The sequence below is a fragment of the Mustelus asterias genome, chromosome 16 (assembly GCF_964213995.1).
Source record: "Mustelus asterias chromosome 16, sMusAst1.hap1.1, whole genome shotgun sequence".
Lineage (NCBI taxonomy): Eukaryota > Metazoa > Chordata > Chondrichthyes > Carcharhiniformes > Triakidae > Mustelus > Mustelus asterias.
In genome coordinates, this window is record NC_135816.1 from 64,928,561 (window position 1) to 64,943,540 (window position 14,980).

At 40.6% G+C, this 14,980-nt stretch overlaps 2 protein-coding genes across 3 annotated transcripts in view; one reads left to right on the forward strand and one right to left on the reverse strand.

Annotated features, from left to right (window-relative positions):
• kif20a (kinesin family member 20A) overlaps window positions 1-2,051 on the forward strand; it is a 42,935-nt gene extending 40,884 nt beyond the window's left edge. The window contains exon 18 of the mRNA XM_078231205.1: window positions 1-2,051. Within this exon, the coding sequence (XP_078087331.1) occupies window positions 1-321 (321 nt within the window). The 3' untranslated portion in view covers window positions 322-2,051.
• The window catches only part of cdc23 (CDC23 (cell division cycle 23, yeast, homolog)), a 27,981-nt gene continuing 14,884 nt past the window's right edge, over window positions 1,884-14,980 (reverse strand). Inside the window, exons 9-16 of one of the 2 annotated variants that reach the window (XM_078231206.1) lie at window positions 12,982-13,063; window positions 11,331-11,484; window positions 8,372-8,491; window positions 8,196-8,271; window positions 7,580-7,641; window positions 6,895-6,973; window positions 4,193-4,312; window positions 1,884-3,310 (exon numbers count right to left, since the gene is read on the reverse strand). In XM_078231206.1, the coding sequence (XP_078087332.1) occupies window positions 3,143-3,310; window positions 4,193-4,312; window positions 6,895-6,973; window positions 7,580-7,641; window positions 8,196-8,271; window positions 8,372-8,491; window positions 11,331-11,484; window positions 12,982-13,063 (861 nt within the window). In that variant the 3' untranslated portion in view covers window positions 1,884-3,142. The remainder of the gene's footprint in view (window positions 3,311-4,192; window positions 4,313-6,894; window positions 6,974-7,579; window positions 7,642-8,195; window positions 8,272-8,371; window positions 8,492-11,330; window positions 11,485-12,981; window positions 13,064-14,980) is intronic. The other variant, XM_078231207.1, reaches the window with a different exon arrangement.

Genomic DNA, 14,980 nt, shown 5'->3' on the forward strand with positions numbered 1-14,980 from the left:
GATCAAACGTTGGAAGATCTCCAGAAACTGATGATCGTGATAAAATTGGACCTGAAGAAAAAAAATACCTGCATCGCAGAGCAGTATCAAACAGTCCGTCAGCTTCAGGCAGGTCCAGGCTGCAATAAACGTCGCTGTGCTGGCAATATTGAAAATCAACCACCCCCGGGGAAAAGACCATTCCTAACTGGTCTCCTGACCCCACTGAGGCTTGTCCAGCAGCAGCGCAGTAACACTCCTTCCAGCTGTATTCTACGATCTAGGGCCAGAGTGGACAAGACATCACAACTCTCAAAGGCACACTATCAAGTAAAATATTAGGGAAGTCATGGGAGGGGGTTGTAGACTGTTACTTTTTTAATTTTAAAAGCATTTTATTTGGAAATTAGGTCCAATTAAAAGTATTTACATGGTAATGATTTCTACAATAACGGTGTTTGCTCCTTTTTTTAATAACCTTTGTTTATTTTAATTTTTGGCAAAGATTTGTATGGAATTGGGAATGGTATGCTGGGAGATTTGTGCCAGAAGTTATATGATCACTGTTTACTTTGTAAATATTTTGTGTATTATGCTGCTCGAAGAATCCACTCTTCAACCTGTATTTTTTTTGTATCCGGCCAGTATTTGTACAAATGTTGTTTGGAGTTCTACTCCGAGTCAACCAACAAAGAATTAAGAAACAGGGGACTATTAGTGCATTAGATGTTTTAATAGTTTGTAAGTGTAAGTATAGGTAGATTATCGTCAATATCCTGGCAGATTTTAAGTTGAAAACGAACAATATTAGGATTTAGAATTTCCTTTCAGTTGGCCTGATGTAGAAGAATTGGGAAGGTACTGTTTGGGATCTTGTTGTTTTTGCATCTGTTGATGTGAAAATAGGCAAGCTCTTTGGCCATTAACACTTTTTTAAGATGTACCTAGCCCATGAATATAATTAGACAAGTTTCAAGTAAGCCATATTTGTGTGTGGTATGCATTCTGTATATTCCAAAGATGTTCATTTGAGGGGAAAGTGTTAAACCAAAAGAATGTAAATCCAGTCTACGTACTTTTTTTTGTGAGCTTCCAGTTTATCTGGAAATTTATGCAATTGTCAGTGCCTTATATATTGCTGAATGCATTGCAAAATGCTTTGCTTCTCCATGTATGATTTAATGATTAAACATGAGTGATGTTCAGACTAATGCAACCAGTAGAGCTTTTACAGAGAAATGATGTAGTGTGCCACAAAACTAGCTTTGAAAATACAGTAATGGTGCTATTGTTAAAGCTCACTTGATCATCGTTGTTTTTAAAATGATCAGAAACATTCAATTGCAAGAAATTTTAGAACAGTACAGTACTTGCTGTGTATACCATCATTCTGCTTGGAAATATTTTTCCCAGTTTTGATTTAAGCAGCCTCTCAAAAGGATTTGTACTGCATATCTAATGATGTAACAGGTAGCATGGTGGTACAGTGGTTAGCGCTGCTGCCTCACAGGACCCGGGTTCAATTTGCCTTGGGTGACTGTGTGGAGTTTGCACATTCTCCCCATGTCTGTGTGGGTTTCCTCCCCTCACACTCCAAAGATGTGCAGGTTAGGTGGATTGGTCATGCTAAATTGCCCATTAGTGTCCAAAGATGTGTAGGTTAGATGGATTAGCCATAGGAAACGTGTGGGTTTAAGGGGATGGAAGCTCTGTCAGAGAGTCGATGCAGATTCCATAGGCCGAATGGCCTCTTCTGCACTGTAGGGATTATAGTCAACAAAAAAATGAAATGTTTGCTTAAATGTTATTCCTTCACCCTCGGTTATATCATTAACAAGTTGCTTGCTCCGTATCATTAGTATGTAGGCTTTAGTTGACTTAAAAGTTTATTTGGCTTATTCCATAAAGTTAAACGTGCCTTTTATTAATGTAAAAAAAATCACTCTTGTACTTTGCACACCATTGTATTGGTATAATTATTCAAATCTTTCTATTGAAATATTTACTCTTACACTCTTGTATCTTGATGTGTGCCTGAGAAATGAGGGAAATTAAAATTGAATTTCAACGACAAAATTTGTAATAGTTTTATGAAAAAATCCATTAACTGACATACATACTTTGCCCTTACTATACTACACACACAGTAAACATCAGTAGTCCTGATGTCAAACGTTGAGTAGAGTCGCTGCTCATTAGTAAATAGAGTTCACATTGCCAATATCTTTACCAGCTTTTACCGATGTTCAAAACCATTTATTTTATTTATTGCCCATCTCTAATTGTCTGTGACAAGGTGGTGCTGAGCTGCTGCCTTGGATCGCTGCAGTCTAAGGTACACCCACAGTGCTATTAGGGAAGGAGTTCCAGGATTTTGACCCAGTGACAAAGAATGGCAATATATTTGAGTCAGGCAGGTGAGTGACACGGAGGGGAACTTCCAGGTGGTGGTGTTCTCGTGTGTCTTGTACTTCTAGATGGTAGCTGCCGTGAGCCTTGGAAAGTTCCTGTGGTGCCTCTTGTAGATGGCACACACTGCTGCCAATCAAGCAGGCATTCATGGAATTTATATTTTTTAAGGAGCTGCACTCAAGTGTATTCCATCTCACTCCTAACTTGTGCCTTATAGATTATGGAGAGGCTTTGGAGAATCAGGAAGCAAGTTACTTGCCACCACTTATGTTGTTCTCTACACTTTTATGGATAATCGCTATAATATTTAAGCATTTATGTATTTTTTAAACTGTGTTGGCGTTGCACACCAAGTTGAGGCAATTGTTTGAAGGCCTGCCCCTTGTAGATGTTCACTGGCCAAGTGAAATTGAAAGATGACTCTAGTTCTGTAGGATTGATTAGTGTCAGTTAATTCAATCCTTGGGCAAAGGGGAAATGTGGGGTCGGTGGAGACAAAGTTAACTGGGTTGAGTGCTTTTTGGTTACAAAAATTGTAGTAATTATGACCTCTTCATTGAAGGATATTCTCTATCAAGAAGGTAGAAGTGCACTTTTTATAAACATATTTAATATTTACACATGCAGAAATTACACTTCCCATGAAATACAAAATCCAACTATTAGTGACTGAGTAGTTACAGCTATTGAGGTTGTAATAGGGACAGAGCCACTAGAGTCACATTGCTTTCAGATAGCAGCACCAGCATTTTCATGGTGTGATGGAAGATAAGTTGAGTGGCGGCAGTTTTGCAGAGGGAGTGTTGACTCCAGGGACAAAAGTCCGTGATACATCAGCAGCCATGGGTGTTGTTGTCACGTCACCCTGGCTACGAAGCTGTGATATCTGTCTAAGCAGAGCTTTTCCTTCTTCTCTCGTCTGGGGGGGAAAAAAAAATCAAAATATTTAAAGTCCAAAAGAATCAAATCAAAGCAGTAGTACAAAGGTCAGCTCAGCTCATTTATATTGAGAAACTTACAATATTTATTCTACTTTGGGACATTTCAAATCATTTTATAATGGGGGTAGGGCCTGGGTGGGATTGTGGTCGGTGCAGACTCGATGGGCCGAATGGCCTCCTTCTGCACTGTAGGGTTTCTATGTTTCTAATGCAATACTTGATATTTTTAAGATACTTTTAAAACAAGTTACACAGCAATGAAATAAATGATCAGAGATCATCTATTTAGCTGTTGGATGAGGGATAAATGTCAGCCTTGATAAGGGAATTCCCTTGCCTTTTTTCTTAAGTTAGTGCCCTTGATTGAGATCAGATGAACACAAAGGGCTCTGAGCATCCTTGCACTCAACAGCATACATGAAGTGCAGAACTGACAAATAATATGGCTTGCTCCTGTCCATGAACTGTATCAGCTTGATGTTTTGGTAGCTAAGGACACCAGATTACAATTAGCATATACAAGCAATCCACCAACACAGACCAGCTGGCTGATGCCATTCTACTTTAAGATGGCGTTGGACAAATTGCAGAAATTAGGTAGCATTTCACTTGTCAGAACTGGATTGGCTAGAATGGTTTACCATTCTAAAATCCAAATCTTAATACCGATCAGCTTCCAAATGAGTTCATAGGCTCTTTCTCAAAGTCTATCAAAATGAGTTATTCTTGAGGGGAAAATAGAGACTTAGTAATTCCTAGAGCAAGGCTAAAACTAGTAAAGCTTGGATTACTGAAAACAAAAAAGCAAGTTGTTCCGTCATGCCAGCAACTTATACCAAAGGTATTTGGTTAAGACTTACATCATTGTAATCACAACATTTCTGTGCACAGACGGATGCCTCATCCCACCGCTTACATTTAAAATAATACTGTGCCAGGGCTCGAAATGCAGTGCTCATTTCGTGATGCTCCAGAATCTCCTAAAGAGTCAAACAACAAAAATTACTTGGTTCATGGAATGGCCATGATAAATCTACACATTTTCATTTGTATGCCTTTTTGTGCAGCTCTCAAATGTGAAGTTACAATGCAAAACAAATAAATGTATAAGTATTCACTTCAATAGTTGCTCTTCTGTTCTTTCTCCCTTCATGTCTCCAGACACTTTACCCACCACACACACCGATAAGATTATTCTACATTGCATTTTACATGCACAGGAATGTATTTCTGTAATTTGAACTCAAGGCTGTATCTGTGTGATTACCCCAAATCCAAGGCAGCAGGGGCCAACTTTACATTAAAAAGCTATAGGAGTTTGTAGACAGCAGGATTGTACTGTGTGCACATCTGCATTAGTTGTCTCTGGCTCAGCATAACTGGAGGAGTGGGAAGAGGTATTTGTATTCAGTTCACTCCATGCTTTGATTGCTGCCTCAAGTTCAGATTCTGCATAGATATTGGTCACACCTACCATCTTCTGAGTACACGAAACACACAGGAGATGGAGAACCAGGATCTTTAGAAACTGACCCAAAAAATAAAATACTACCTAAAAGATTGTTTGAAAGATAGCCAGATGCAGACTATGGAATCTTGGAGCAATAATGGGCTGAGGAGGATGTTTAATAGGGGTCAGATTTATAAGCAGGATAGAATCCCACAGGATATCTGGGGTGAGAGTGAGAAACAGCATGAATTGAGATCACATGAAATTGGAGGGAAAAGTTTAAGTCAGTGATCCATGTTTGGACTGACAACATAAAGACCAAAGGAACCAAGTCCTAAATTAAAGCACTCTGGCTTATTCAACCATGTGCAAATTTGTGTAGGAATAAACCGATTAGGTAGGTGCTATGGGAAAGGGATTCAATTTCATGGGATACTGGCAGTGAGAAACTGGGGCAGGCTATCTGATTTGGACTGGGACCAGGATTCTAGCAGTTAATAAAGAGGGTAGTCACAAGGACTAAGTGCAAGAGGAGGAGAGCTCAGGTGGAAAAGATAGAGATAACAGTTGAAAACAAAAGGGAAAAGTACTACAGGGATCAAAAGTTTGCCAAATACTTAAGGATAGGTGACAATGTTAGTGCAGTTGAAGGGTGAGATTGAAGAGATATTAATAAATAAAATTGAGTGGACAGAAGTGGTTAATAGATTTCAATGCAGGCAAAAGAAAGCAGAATGTGACTGAAAAGAACAGTACAGTATAGGTCCAAAGAGACTTAATGGTCCAGGTATATCAAACCATTATTTGCTGACCCATTCATGACATCTTAATCAGAAGACTAAAATAATGCTAGTCTTTATATCTAGAGGAGTAGAATACAAGGGAGTAGAAGTCATGCTTCAAGTATATAAAACCCTGGTTAGACCACACAGTGCAGTGTAGATTTACTAGAACAATACCTGGGCTCCTTGGGTTAAATGACTAGGACAGATTACAAAATCATAGGGTTGTATTCCCTGGAATTTAGTTAAGGGGTGATTTGATCAGAGTTTAAGAAAGTAAAGGAAACAGATAATAACAATTTTTGCAGTGGGGAAGTCTAGGAACATAGGACATGGTCTAAAAATCAGATGTGGAGATGCCGGCGTTGGACTGGGGTAAACACAGTAAGAAGTTTAACAACACCAGGTTAAAGTCCAACAGGTTTATTTGGTAGCAAAAGCCACACAAGCTTTCGAAGCTCTAAGCCCCTTCTTCAGGGGAGTGGGAATTCTGTTCACAAACAGAGCTTATAAAGACACAGACTCAAATTACATGAATAATGGTTGGAATGCGAATACTTACAACTAATCCAGTCTTTAAAAAACAAAACAATGGGAGTGGAGAGAGCATCAAGACAGGCTAAAAAGATGTGTATTGTCTCTAGACAAGACAGCCAGTGAAACAGTTTCACTGGCTGTCTTGTCTGGAGACAATACACATCTTTTTAGCCTGTCTTGATGCTCTCTCCACTCCCATTGTTTTGTTTCTTAAAGACTGGATTAGTTGTAAGTATTCGCATTCCAACCATTATTCATGTAATTTGAGTCTGTGTCTTTATAAGCTCTGTTTGTGAACAGAATTCCCACTCACCTGAAGAAGGGGCTTAGAGCTTCGAAAGCTTGTGTGGCTTTTGCTACCAAATAAACCTGTTGGACTTTAACCTGGTGTTGTTAAACTTCTTACTAAAAATCAGAGCCAGATCTTTCATTAATGAAGTTAAGTACATGTCTACATGCAAAGGGGTGGTAGAAGTTTGGTTCTTCCGCAACCAGCAATTTGTGCTGGATTAGTTGTTAATTTTGAATGACGGACTTTTATTAGTCAAAAATACTTGGGATTTGGGGTAAAGGGGGTAAATTGAGTTAGGTCACAGATTAGCCATGATCCTATTCAATGGCTGAACAGAGTCATGGGAAAAAATGGCCTACTCCTGTCCTATGTTCACTAAACAACTAATGCTTGTTTCAACTCTTGAGCCTTAAAATGCTGCAAAGGCAGAGCTGATTGTGGATCCAAGGCAGCAGAAACAATATCTGTGCTGGTTTGTTCTCGCCTGTGCCAGAGACTTACCCCACAGTCACAGATGTCTTGGACATATTTGATGTAGCACTGTGCTGCTTGATCTGATTCACCTAACTGCTCATGAATTCTGCAACATGGAAGGAAACAGACATTAAGTGAGCATGAATGTACAAAGCTCTGGGTCCTGCACTCACAATGCTAGATACTTTGCAGGCTACACCACATAAAACTTCAAATAACTGAAGGTTCTTCACAGTAAACTATCGGTTTCCAATTTATTTCCCACCCCCAGTTCCACAACTGTGTAATTTCTGTTTGACCATAAACAGATTAAAATACCTTGTAAGAAAGAACTTGCAACATAGCAAGATATCGTTGCGATCTTGGACTTGGTGAGATAAAAGTATTGCTTAATGTTTCCTGGTATCTGATCCTCTATTTGAACCCTGTCAGGAGCAGTGTATAGGTACAGTGTAAAGGAACATAGTGACATGAGAAATCAATCCTGAGTTCCAATCTTAGCCCTGTCTTCCTCTTAATTCACTTCAGTCCATCCCTCAGCAACTCAAGCTCGCAATGGAATTAGCAGTTGAGGACAAGTCAGTGAGTTATAAATGGTGTAGGGAGACATTGGTTTAAAAAAACTGCTGCAAGTCTGGATGAAACGTGTACCTGTTTTGCAGGATTTTACCATGTCATCCTCAATGGGATTAAAGCTCTCCAAAGCACTTACTTTGCTAGTTTCACCAAAGCCATTTTCTCCACATCACCAACAGAAAATGCTCTCCAGTAACACTGCCAATGGAAAACAGAAAGGAAGACAAGTAATTAGTTCCATTGCAGGAGTCTCTGGTGAATTGGCTGGAGAGCTCTAAGTGTTACAGCTGGGAGATGGGCCTCTTAAACACGCTGGTGAGTGCGTGGTTAGGTGGTTAAACACAAACAGGGATTGTCACAATTGCGTCTACTGATCTGAACTGAATAAATGCCTGGAATATGAAAAACCTCACCTTAGCGTCAACACATCTTACAGTAAATTGGGAATAATCAGCGATATTACGCTGACATGATAGTTTGAGATCATACAGGCGTTTCTAATGATTCATTTTTTAAAAATGAAATAAAAATGACAATGTTCACTTTTACCAGGGAGACTTTTATCAGCGAACAAAATTGCAGTTGCAGTGTCTGAGGTTTATATTTTGGCTTCACTGTAATCAACATCATCCTTTTGATCAGTTAACAGATTTCAAACCTCTGCTTCTCACATTGCTCCAGTAAAGGTGTAATATGCTGCTACTGCTTGGAGTACTATTTGCAAAGTAAGTAAGAACAAGGCTGTAAAATACCTTCTTGGCTTCAGACAACTGATTCAGCTTTTCATAACATTCACCTAAGGCAATGAGCATTCGAGAGTCATTGGGTCTGTGGGGGAAAAGTCACATTAAGTCCAAATCTTTTCAAATTACAGACGGCAAATGCTAATAAAAGTCCAGATGCAGCCTTGTTCCCTTCAGTGACTTACCTGAGCTGATGGGCTCGTCGGTAATAATACAAACAGTAAAATGGCATCTTGAGGATCTCGTAGGTCTGTCCCAGTCCATACCAAGCTCTGTAATCTCGTTTGTTCACCTCAATGGCATGCCTGCAGAAACACAAAGAATAATTGGTGCACACTGCTCCTTGGTGGGCAACGCAGCAACTTAAAGATACTTTTTCCAGAACTTAGGCCAGGCTCCATCTGGAGTACAGTGTCAGCTTTGGGCTCAGGAAGGATGTACTAGCCTTACAGCAGGTACAGGTTCATCAGAATTATAAGACTGCTTAAAAGGGTTAAATTGTGACAACTGGTTGCATAAACTTGGTTTGTTCTCAACTAAATTTAGGTTGATGGAGTGATTTAATTAAGGATTTTAAAAAGGATTTCATTCAGTAGGTACAGAGAAGCTATTTAAGAATAAGAATATTTAAGAATAAGGTGACAAGATCTTCAAATTAAAGCTAGGCTACTCAGGAGTGAAATCAGGAAGCACTTTTTTCTCAGAAAGGGTAGTGAAAATGTGGAATCTATTCCACAAATGGCTGTGGATGCTGAATTAATTTAAATTTTTAAGACTTCGATTGACAGATTATCAGATAGGGTATCAAGGGATATAAAATAAATTGAGGCAAATATCAGCCTGCATTTAAATGAATGTTGGATTAGGTTCTAAGGGGCTGAATGACCCATTCTTGTTCCTATAGTACTAAGGATTCAGTATTTACTTCAGCACTCTGGTTTAAGACACTGTCAGGACCTGATGCGCCAACTAACCTGATGCATCTGCACAATAACGACCCTTATAATCATAAGACTGCCTCCAGTCTGTAGTGTAATAATACCTCTATTGCTTCTTATCTCTAACTAAATATATTCTACCCTTGAACCCTCGAGGACATTCGCTGTCCAGCACATATTCTCCTTAATCAATACCCCCATTCATCCTCCTCTCTTTCTTTCCCTATCTTTTCTGAACACCTTGCATCCAGGAATATTTAGTCCTCAGTCCTGCTCTTTTTTTGAGCCAAGTCTCCATTATCGCCACAAAATCATATTCTTAAAATAGCTCCAGTGCTTGCAGTTCACCAACCTTATTTACAGCACTCCATGCATTCACACGCATGCACAGTAAACCTGGTTTAAGCCTTACTACACTCCCTCATACATCACCGGGTGAATTCCATGCGCCACCAACTGGTGGGAACAAGAAAGACAAATCTGCAAGGAAATTACAAAGAAAAGTACAGCACAGGAACAGGCCCTTCGGCCCTCCAAGCCTGTGCCGATCATGATGCCTTAACTAAACTAAAAAACCTTTCTGCCCTTGCTCGGTCCGTATCTCTCTATTCCCTCCCAATTCATGTACCCATCCAGATGCCTCTTAAATGTTGCTAATGTGCCTGCTTCCACCACCTCCTCTGGCAGCGCAGTCCAGACACCCACCACTCTGTGTGAAAAACGTCCCCCGCACATCTCCCTTAAACTTTCCTCCTCTCACCTTGAACCTGTGCCCCCTTATATTTGACACTTACACCCTAGGAAAAAGCCTCTGACTATCCACTCTGTCTATGCCTCTCATAATTTTGCAGACCTCTATCAGGTCTCCCCTCAACCTCCATCTTTCCAGTGAAAACAATCCTAGTTTATTCAACCTCTCCTCATGGCCAACACCCTCGAAACCAGCCAACATCCTGGTGAGCCTTCTTGCACTCTCTCCAAAGCTTCCACGTCCTTCTGGTAGTGTGGCGATCAGAACTGAACGCTATACTCCAAATGTGGCCTAACCAAGGCTGCAACATGATTTCCCAACTCTTGTACTCCCCTGCTGATGAAGGCAAGCATGCCATATGCTTTCTTAACCACCTTGGCCACCCGTGTTGCCACTTTTAGGAAACAGTGGACCTGCACGCCCAGATCCCTCTGTGTGTTAATGTTCCTAAGAGTTCTGTCATATAATTCACACCTAAATTAGAGAGAGATCCAAAAAAATACAAGTACTTATAATGGGGCACTTGAATCATCCTAATGTAGACTGCGATAGTAATACTGTAAAAGGCAAAGAGAGGGAAGAGTTTATGAACTATGTTCAGGAGAATTTCAACATCAGCATCTTCACAGTTCACCAGAAAAGGAAAGATTGCTCGAACTGGGTCTTGAGGGGTGAGATGGTGAAGTGGATCAAGTGACAACAGGAGAACATTTATAGGACAACGATCATGGTATCTCAAAGTATAAATTGGCTCCGGAAAGGGCAAAGAGCAATCCAGAGTAAAACTAATTAATTGGGGGAAGGCCAATTTCAGTGGGCTGAGAGTGGATCTTGTCCAGATAAACTGGAATCAAGGACTGTCAGGCAAAGCTGCAATTGAACAATGGGCTGCCTTTAAAGAAGTGATGGTTCAGGTATAGTAGAGGTACGTTCCCACAAAGGGGAAAGGTCAGGCAACCAAAGTCAGAGCTCTCTGGATGGTGAGGGAAAGAGAGTAAGATGAAGCAGACCCAGGGTGTGTATGACATTTCAGGTTGATTATAAGAGTGAGAACCAAGCAGAAGATGGAAAGTTTGAAAGGAGAATTGTAAAATAACAGCAGCAAAGAGAAGTGGGACTAACTGAATTGATCTCAGACAGCCGGCGAGGCCACAGTGTGTAAACAGCCTCCTTCTATGATATAATCAATCTATGATACCAAGGACATGTCAATGCAAAAGCTAATGGATGCTGAGATGCTGCCAATGACGCGTGTAACCTTCAAGCAAAGGCAGGTACTAGATCTTACATTAGCTCAATTAGACCAAATCTATTCTACAGAATGGGAACTGATGCATTATTCAATGGTGTTTTTTTGTTAATGAATGGCAAAGGGTTGCAGGGCACTGAAATCCAGTGCAGATCTGTATCAGTTTAAAGAGGTTTTCTGTGTGAACAGTCAATTGGTTTGTATACCTGTAGGCCTGAATAGCTGCCGATATGTTCTTCATTTCCATGTACTCGTGACCCATTAATGTCCAGGCACCAAGGTAGCGAGGATTTAACTTCAGTGCTCGTTGGAAGTACAGGGCTGCTTTCTCGTGTTGAGACCTTAAACTGTAGTAATTGCCTTGATGAGATGAGAAAGAACATTGGATTCACAATTCAGATACAGCAGTTCTAAATCATACAGATTTGAAGAGCCTAGGGTTAAATACTGATCTACACTTAGCTAGGTGTCCTCAACAACACAGCGATGGGGGTGTTACAATTAGTTTTAGGATCCCTGGCCAGGGAAGTGGACAATGTTACATTTCCATTGACCACAACTAGAAAATGCATAATATTCTTCACATGTGAAGGGCCTACTTGGCTCAAGTTCTACCACTTGTGGAGCCACATCTGAACAAAAGGAGGCAATAAAATGTAAGCAACGTGTAAAATCACTGTTAAATTTTTCAACTCCGGTAGAGATGAGTGACCTCAATAGTTTGCACTTCTGCATTGCTCCATTCAGCTATGTTGTGCATCACAGAATCAACGACTGCCCAAGACCGCAAGGAACTACAAAATGTCGTGAATGTAGCCCAATCCATCACGCAAACCAGCCTCCCATCCACTGACTCTGTCTACGCTTCCTGCTGCCTCGGCAAAGCAGCCAGCATAATTAAGGATCCCACGCACCCCAGACATTCTCTCTTTCACCTTCTTCCGTCGGGAAAAAGATACAAAACTCTGAGGTCATGTACCAACTGAATCAAGAACAGCTTCTTCCCTGCTGCTGTCAGACTTTCGAATGGACTTACCTTGCATTAAGTTGATCTTTCTCTACACTCTAGCTATGACTGTAACACTACATTCTGTACTCTCTCGTTTCCTTCTCTATGAACGGTATGTTTTGTCTGTATTACGCACAAGAAACAATACTTTTCACTGTATGTTAACACGTGACAATAATAAATCAAATCAAATCAACACCTCACACTACAAGGTAGAAGAATGAATCTGTGCACTTGCAATTCCTCACACAGTAAACCCATTGTTACATCCAATTCCTGTTGATCTTGTGATGGCAACAGATCTGAATTCCATTCAACTCCCTGGTAGTTAATAGAACATTTTTCTCTGATTTCTCTACTATGTTGGGGAGAAGGAGTTTGGCTGGGAGATAGAGAAAGAATGTAGCTGTTCCATTGCGAACCTTCAGCTGACTTCAATGCAACCCTTCTAAAGAACTGAATGCCAAGTAGCAGAATGGAGCCCTAATGTGCAGCGCCACTGGACGACGGACAATGCAGTTGACTTGTGATCCTTTACATAGATTTCTCAATTTCGGCTATAGGAGAGATCAAGCACAGGCAAGTTCCATAGGGAGAGGAAGAAGGGGAGACGGACAAATATCGAAGAATTAACTTGGTTTCAGAGAGGCAATGGAAAAAGCAGCTAGTGCAGACGACTGAGAACATCGAAGAAAACAGGAGCTAAAAATATAACGCAGAAATCTCACTGGGTGCACCAATTAATAATGGGTTAAATGGACAGGGACTGCAAACCAGAGGTGCTTGAAATCAACTTGAAGTTGATCGATTGAAAAGGCAGTCTGCTGTTGAAAATGAATAGGACTCACCAATCACACAGCAGGTTTCTACTCGATACTTGTCGATTTCACAGAGGTTGTGAGCCAGGTAGCTCAGTTCAGGCTTCATGTTCTAACAGAGAAATAAAAACACAAATTTCCACAACTACTGCAAAGAAAATTGTTCAACTGGAATAACAGTTTACTCTTCTTAACTCAAAGTTACTTAAATAAAACAGTCTGATGAATCAACAGGAGATGACCACGAGCAGGCTCTGTATGTGTATTTCAAAGGGAATTTAAAAAGAATAATCTGATGCACTCGGGTTGGAAAAATAATTGTCCTCATTTTGTACCTTCATGGGTGAAAGGAACATTTCCAAAAAGCTCATAATTTATCCTTCAAGTGAATGTGCATCTTGTCTGCTGAAAACATAGACAAGCTTAAGCAGTGCACAGAGACACATTTTCTCTTCCCTTCCCAAACCTTCTGTAACATTAGCACTTATTATCCTTTAGCAGCTGACATTATTTTGCAAATCAGAACGGAAGTCAATGATTGCCGTGTGGCCCCTATATATGTTTGAAAATTCCCCGTATAACAGGTCCAGTGACAATACAAGTTCTTCTGATTTAAACAAGTTTCTTCTGATTTAACTCTCATCAAATCCTGATCCTATTTACCTCCATCTCCTGCTTTCTTTCAATTTCCCTGACAAGTTCTACTCCGACATCCAAACCCAAGGAGGAGTTTTCTCGTTGAAGGCCTTACTGCTTGCTTTAACTCAGTCTTCAACTTCTCACCTCCCAGGTCTAAAAATCTCTCTCCCTCACATCACCACAGTGTCTTTTATTCATCTAACTTGAATAAATCCCAAGCCAAATAAAATCTATCAACTATGCTTTAAAGTGGACATCAGCACCAGATGTTAGTGGATCCAGTATCACAGCAGAATCCAGGGAGTATTCTCTATTATTTTCATTAAGCATTTATAATCTTCCAAGGGGCAACACAGTGGTTAGCCCTGCAGCCTCACAGCGCCAGGGGACCCGGGTTCAATTCCAGCCTTGGGTCACTGTCTGTGTGGAGTTTGCACATTCTCCCCGTGTCTGCGTGGGTTTGCTCCGGTTTCCTCCCACAGTCCAAAAATGTGCTGGTTAGGTTAATTGGCCATGATAAATTGCTCCTTAATGTTAGGAGGACGTCAGGGGGATTAGCAGGGCTTGGGTGGGATTGTTGTCGGTGACGGCTCGATGAGCAAATGGCCTCCTTCTGCACTGTAGGTATTCTATGCATTGTACAAGAATGACTTCCGACCATCTCTCACATAAATTACTAGGCAAGCCAGCAGTCAAAGATAACCAACTCTCAGCTTTTCTCTCTCTCTTGTACAGAAGTTCAGCACTTCCCTACAGTAGCACAGCAAGGCCAGAAACTTGAGCCTTTTCGTTATCAATCATTGTAAGCAATCGATGGATTAATACTTTCTGCAATGCGGTAAGGGTTGTTCCTCACCTCTGTGCAACTGACTGGTCGTCTAATTAATGGACCACTGCTCCTACAATACAGTCAGAAAAACCAATACCTAACTCCTCCAAAATTTAACTTTTCCTATCTGCCAAACAAAAAGCCTCCACTTCAACTTTGCAAGTGTTTGGAACCAAACAGGAATAAATTATTATAAAAATAGAGAAAGACATGACTGGGTGCAATGGAGACTGGAGGCTAGCGATGAGGAAAAGATATGTGTCAGATAAGAAGCTTTTCTATTATCTTGACCAGAAGTGAAATGTACTGAAGGGCCCCTCCTGCTATATGAACATATGAATTAGGAGCAGGCCATTCGGCTCCTCAAACCTGCTCCACCATTCAAAAAGATCATAGTTGATTTGATTATGGCCTCAACTCAATATTCTGACTACCTCGGATAACCTTTGACTTCTTTGTCGGTCGAGAATCTATCTACCTCTGCCTTAGCAATATTCACTGCCACTGTCTCCACTGCTCTCTGTGGAAGAAAGAGTTCTGCAAATTCACGACCCTCAGGGG